This window comes from Ruditapes philippinarum, unplaced genomic scaffold, assembly GCF_026571515.1.
Source record: "Ruditapes philippinarum isolate M1 unplaced genomic scaffold, ASM2657151v2 ctg821_1_1_1_1, whole genome shotgun sequence".
NCBI classification, from domain to species: Eukaryota; Metazoa; Mollusca; class Bivalvia; order Venerida; family Veneridae; genus Ruditapes; species Ruditapes philippinarum.
Window position 1 is genome coordinate 254,646 of NW_026852645.1, and position 6,788 is coordinate 261,433.

General features: G+C 32.4%; 1 protein-coding gene across 1 annotated transcript; it reads right to left on the minus strand.

Moving 5' to 3' along the window:
- Positions 1 to 226: 226 nt before the first annotated feature.
- On the minus strand, positions 227 to 6,062 carry LOC132719756 (DNA repair protein XRCC3-like). Its single transcript, XM_060703609.1, is given in 7 exon segments — positions 227 to 510; positions 1,158 to 1,399; positions 2,239 to 2,313; positions 3,044 to 3,166; positions 4,761 to 4,844; positions 5,263 to 5,388; positions 5,921 to 6,062. Coding segments are annotated over 7 exon segments (954 nt in total). The 5' UTR covers positions 5,979 to 6,062; the 3' UTR covers positions 227 to 264.
- Between the last annotated feature and the right edge of the window lie 726 nt (positions 6,063 to 6,788).

Sequence of the window (6,788 nt, forward strand, 5' to 3'; positions counted from 1 at the left end):
TTCTCCTGGTTGAATGTGATTCAGTAGAAGCTATCCATTTAATTAAAAGGTCTGTGGTTTTACTTTGTTGCTTTTTGTGCCTTATATAATAGATGGGCAACTGTGGTTATTCTGCAAGGATGTGTCAAGTTGCTCATTTCTGTCAGCTTCTCTCAAAACACTAAATCATAAATGGTTTTGATAAGGATTTAAGGCAAACAGAAAAGGCATTAAAACTAGTTAATTTTATTATTGTAAAGAATAAACAAGCGTTGATTTTTAATGCTATCTAAACCCTTTCATTCCTTCATGATCTATAATATAAGGTACAGTCATTGACGGTAGATTAGGTGCAAACACTATCTCCATCTCCCTAACAACAGTTTCTAGGCGACCCCTCGCACTGTCTTGCTGAATCACTACGGTACGCTGGGTACGAGCTAGCATGATTCGCGTCGTCACATGATTCGACCAGGTCAATCCTAAAGATGGTATGAGTTGTCTCCCTTCTGGATTCATTGAACTGGTCACCTAAGAAAAAAAAAATTACTGAAATGTATTTGCAATTTAACAATACAGGTAATTTCACTATAATAATTGAAAAGTAAAATTTAATCTGAACCGTTCTATTCACATGTATTAATTATTTCTTTCTAAACTATAAATTAACTAATTTAACTATTTATTTATTACATATGAAATGTTTTCTTAATTTATAAAGTAACACTTGAGTACTATAAACATTAAACCTACATGTAATTTCAGCTAAACAGGCTCAATATTTTATACTTATTCGTATGAAAATTGTAGAACATTGTAAAGATCACTGACAAAATGACCTTAATGTCACAAATTTTAGTACAATTAAATGATGCATTTAAAAAACATTAAAAAAAAAAGAATCCAACATAATAATCCAGATAAACTAATTATGTGCTTGACTGTGTTTTGGCAGAGATTTTTATTAGCAATCGGCACAACTTAAGAGAACATTATGATAACATAATGAGAATTTCTTCAAGTTTCGATATAATCTAGATCGTGAAGACACAGTCTAAAAATAGTGTGCACAGGCTCATGGTGCCAAATCATTATTGGCCTATTCTGGAAATTTAAAAAAAAAGAATGTAACCATTTATATACAAATACAATAACTAGTTAATTTTTGTTTACCATACCTGATTAATACAGACAACAGGTATATGATACAGGTGAGTATACTTGTAGAGAAGAGAGCCAACAGAACTGATATGCTGAGCTCTCTTGTACATCTCGTGACCTTCATAATCACTTCTGAAATGTGCTGCCACTGAATCTAGTACTATAAGCTTGACTGAGGCAGATTTCAGCAACAAGTCCGCCTTTTTCTCCAAACACTCCATTAAACCTTCCTATAGCAGTCAATTAATAATACATGTATTTATTCGCTTTTAAAAAAAAATAAGTAATTAAATCATAATGAAATGTGAAATCCTCATTCTTAAAAAGAATAAATAATTTGTTTTGTTATGGGCAACATTTTGTTGCTGTTTTTACTATCACAAATCATCTAATGATGATGATGGTAATAAATTGATAAGAAAAATAGATCAGGAACCCAGTTGCTCAAAGCTCTGTTAACAGAGTGTTAGTAGATTTTATGGACGGTTAAATTTAACAGAGCTTTGAGAAACTGGCCCCAGGCAAATAAAATGTTAAGGAAATGTGTAAGCTGAAGGGTAACTAAGTTGGTAGAGCAAAGGAATAGAATTTTGTGGGTCCTAGGTTCAGTTCTTGGTCAGGCTATACTCTGTGACGTTTTTAATTTTTCATTTTAAACTAGTTTAAAAAGAACCCACTTTACCCCGGGATTTTTTTTTACTTCTTTCCCTCTTTTAATTTTAAATTCAGGTTTTAAATTTCAATAAAAAGGGAAAATTTTTTATTATAAATAAAAGTAATTTTTAACACGGGCTGCACATCTAAATCTGGAAATAAAAACAAAAAACGAAAACAGAGCCCCAAATACAAAAAATTGGCCCATTTAAAAGGAAAAAAAAAATATTTAAAATATTAAAGTCAAAAAAAATATTTTTCAAAAAATTATAAACAAAAAATATTACTAAATTTAAAAAACTTCAAAACCCCCTTTTTAGTTAAAAGAAACTAATTACAAATTACAGGGGGTTTTAACTTAAAAAATCTAAAACGTGTTCAAAAAAAATTTCTATCCCCAAGGGTTTTTCCCAAAGGGTTTAAAGATCTTTTTTTCCAAATGACGACTGGTGAAGTTCTCAATCATCTGATACAACCGTTTACTTGGAAAAGCATCTTCAGTGCAGATATACAGAGTTCCTTTATTAGAAATAAAGAAAGAAATAAAACTGACTTGTTTTAGACCTTTGTTACTTTATGTAGTTTAAAGGCTTGCTGCACAGTTTAAATGGTATTATGTACATTAGTGTCTGTTATCTAGCACCAGTGCTTTTCCTAAAATTTTATCTTTTTTCATTCCTTTAGTGATGGTGGTAGTTTACCCTCTGTATAATGGCACATTTAATTTACCAAAGTGTTTTCAGTCACCGCAACATCCATGGGCAGTCTGTTATGCAGTTTACCAGTACAAGTTGCCTTTACTTTCTCAAAGGAAATTGTAACTTCTGTACATGCTAGAAATGTGGTACAGTGCAAATGACCATAATCCATCACAAAAAAATGACTTGTTACCCCTGTACTGTCCGAGAATCAAACCCAAGTCGCCCAATTCACAGTCCTCCTATTGAACTTACCTGACAGATCACGTTTTTCCCCCTTTTTCTTTTTTGGGTGGCTTTAATGTCACAAGAACACTAACAAGGTCATATTGTGACTTCCCATTTTTACTGGTGAATGAAGACCTTCGTTCCCCTCTCATGCATTATTTCAGGCACAAGTCGGCATTTGATTAGACACCTTATCTTCTGTATGTCAGCTAGAAAGCTTCATATAAAAGAATTTATTTTGCCTGGTTGGATTTAAAGTTACAGTGTAGATCTAGTTAGTAACCTAAACCTTGTGCCCACTCATATTTATTATCACTGCTTACCATTATCAAGTCCACCATATTCTTTAGGTAGTTGAGCTGTTAGGCTAAGTTGAAGAGCAAACTGTGTTTTTCCACTAGCACTCTCCCCAGATATCTCTGTAATTCCCTCAGGTAAGATACCACCTGAAATAAAGTCATCATAAATTTAAACACAATGTTCTAGTATGTAAAACAGTTGAAATTTACCTAATTGTTTAGCAGTAGTCGTAATTTAGTAACAATTATACGAAATAATTGTGAAAATTAAAGACCCATTAAGTCCCAATTTCTCAAAGACTTTAGAGGTTCCAAAATGGTAGGGCACTATATGGCTGATCCATATTTTGCTTTTTGGCTATTAGTTAAGTTATAGTGATATATTATTTTGATTGAAAGACAAAAAACTCTTGTTTACATTTCTTTTTAACACTACTTTCTTCATATTTAGCATCTAACATGCCCTAAATCCAGTAAACAAGAGCCGGTTGAACCGGGTGATGCTCCCCGAATAGGTTTTGGACACAGGAAGGTAACTATACCTCTTGTAGTGTCAGAGTTATGTCACAGACTAAGTTCAAAGTGTAAAAATAACCCAAATGTTGTGCACGACACATTGTCTCAATATGGTGATCATTTTTGTGAAATAGTTGTAAAATCCAACTTCAAATAACAAAGTTATGGGCTCGACATGATTTTGCTGCAAGGTCATGCTGTGACCTTGACCTTCAAGGTAGCAACCCAAATGTTGCATGCCACACGTGGATTCAATATGGTGATCATCTCTGTGAAATATTTTTAAAATCCGACTTCAAATAATGAAGTTATGGACCGGACACGATTTTGCTGCAAGGTCATGCTGTGACCTTGACCTTCAAGGTAGCAACCCAAATGTTGCGCACGACACGTCATCTCAATATGGTGATCATTTCTGTGAAATAGTTTTAAAATCTGACTTCAAATAACAAAGTTATGGGCCGGACACTAATTTGCTGCAAGGTCATGCTGTGACCTTGACCTTCAAGGTAGCGACCCAAATGTTGCGCATGTCACGTCGTCTTCATATGGTGATCATTTCTGTGAAATATTTTTAAAATCCGACTTCAAATAATGAAGTTATGGACCGGACACGATTTTGCTGCAAGGTCATGCTGTGACCTTGACCTTCAAGGTAGCGAGCCAAATGTTGCGCGCGACACGTCGTCTCAATATGGTGATCATTTCTGTGAAATAGTTTTAAAATCCGACTTCAAATAACAAAGTTGTGGACCGGACACGAATTCTGGACATACGTACGTATGGACGGACGGACGGACAATCCGACGACTATATGCTCCCCCGAAATTTTTCGGGGAGCATAAAAATGACATAAAACATAGGTTTGCTTTTTTGAAGAGGACAAATCTTTTTTATTTTTAAAGTTTAATGTGCCATTAATCTTTTCTCTGTATATCAATCTCTTAATTTTGTGCAAGAGACATTTTTTATCCTTTAATTTTAAAACATTCCATTATCACTACTTTTATGTATGGAATTTCAATTTAAAAATATGGACTTTATGCACCTTACATAATAGCTTGTCAACGTTACACAGACATGTAGACATGTATATCAGACTCCATACTGATAGCACTACAATGTATAAACATGTCATTGCTATAGCAACTGATGGCTCAATGTTTTAAACTTTTCCTTACAAAAAATGAACATAAAACTGAGATAAACTAAACTATCAACAAACCCCTAAGGGCTTGATCCAGCACCACACAGCCAGTTGTTAGCCGACATTTTCCTGCAGCTTTCAGGTCCTCAGTTAACTGTAACGCTGTTAAAATATAGAACAGAATCACATTGAAGAAGAATACAGTCACATCACAAGGTATGATTACATAGAATTAAACTGGACATTTGTTCAAGGTTACATCACATATATTTAAAGAGAACAAGATGAAACATCACATACATGTATAATTAAAGGTAAGAAATGGAAGCAATTTTGCTTTGATATCAAATAGTTATAAAGTGTAAAAAGGTAAAGAAATGTTGCTTTGTCATTATATAGGCTACAGCAGTAAAAGAATAAATGGAAGCATAGTACAGAGTCCAATTCATTTTTAATGTTCTTTGAAATTGAGTATTAATAAACACAATTTACATACAGTATTACTAATAATCAATTTTGTTTTTAATGCAGGAATTCTATCTGATCAAGGGCCAAGATAAACAGAGAAGTATTCATTTACCAGTTTTGTGTGGTTTATTCAGTATATGTTTAGAAACTGCTATCTTAAGTGCTGAGACATCTTGCATTGACAGTGCACCCACAGGACTGGTCAGATAAAGAACAGATTCACAGGAATTCAATTTCACTGAAAAAAAAGCATGGATTCCATATCAAAAGAATAACAAAGTAGTGAAATACTAGATATAAAAACTTTAATTTCCTTTATTATTTAAATTTGTTTATACATGTACATGTATTATAATCATTTCATTGTTAAAAGTTTTCATAAATAATGTGAAGTTAAATTACTAGTATACAAGTATTTACGAATATTTAACAATAAATAGTTAGACATACATTTCAGCCAACCCAATATTATTATAAAACATTTAAGTACATGTAAAAATACGTCCTATATCAAAAAATTTGAGTGTAATATTAATATATTGACCATGTTGGGAAATAGGTTATGTTGTGATAATTTTGGCATGTAGTTACAAAGTAAAACATAGGTTGTATTTTTAATCAATATGTATATATAACATCATGTCAATTAAGTATACAGTGCATGAATGCTTCAGAATACACTCAACAGACATCACTTTGCCAACTGTCATAAGGTTGTGTATTTTCTCATACAAGAAAGGAAATGTAAATCAGCAAAAGTGTGTAACAACATTTCTTTGCAGCCGCTTTTATCCTGTCATCTACGTCAAGGGACTCAAAAAACGACATTTATCTTTCGTGACGTTCTTTTACTTTTTCTTTAAAATTTCCCGCCATCTGTCAAACTAATACGGTATCGTAAAATCAGCACATTTGAACGATTATTGAAAACTTTAGGCTAAAGAACACTATATTTTTGAAAACGTTATACTTGTGAGAGTTGATTAGAGATAACATCAGATATTAAATCATTTATTTTTTGCAATAACCATTTTACCTTTGTGTAAATTTAAAATTTTGGCCCACCTAAACAAGATAATTCTATCAAATATTATTGTAGTTTAGTATAAAGTTTTGTAAACAAAATGTAATTATAACCAACGTAAGTCTTTGGAACTTCTCGTCATACATACATAATATGATAATGTCATCATAATCTTTTTATTTTAATGATGCTGTAAATAATGTTCATTAACTAAATGTGCTGCACAATATGTCAGGTTTATTTTAATCATTTGTCCCCGATCCCACAGTTATATAATCAGCATTTGGTGGTTAGTGGATAATGTGCATAATAAGAGAAATTATATAATGTTTTGAAACAGTGTAATCAAGTTTACATGACAATCGAGTATATAATGCATTCAAACATCAACTCTCTAAACTCTTAACAAACAAATCTCGGCCAGAAGACCCATTAATGTCCGATTACTGCGTTATAGTTAACTTGTCAAATTATATGCTCAATAAATAGAGGATATTGAATGAGTGTAAGTTTAATACTGAATTTATTGCACGAGTTGAATAAAATTATATCATGCGAGCCTCTGGCGAGCATAATATTATTTTATCCAACGAGTGCAATAAATTCAGTAATGA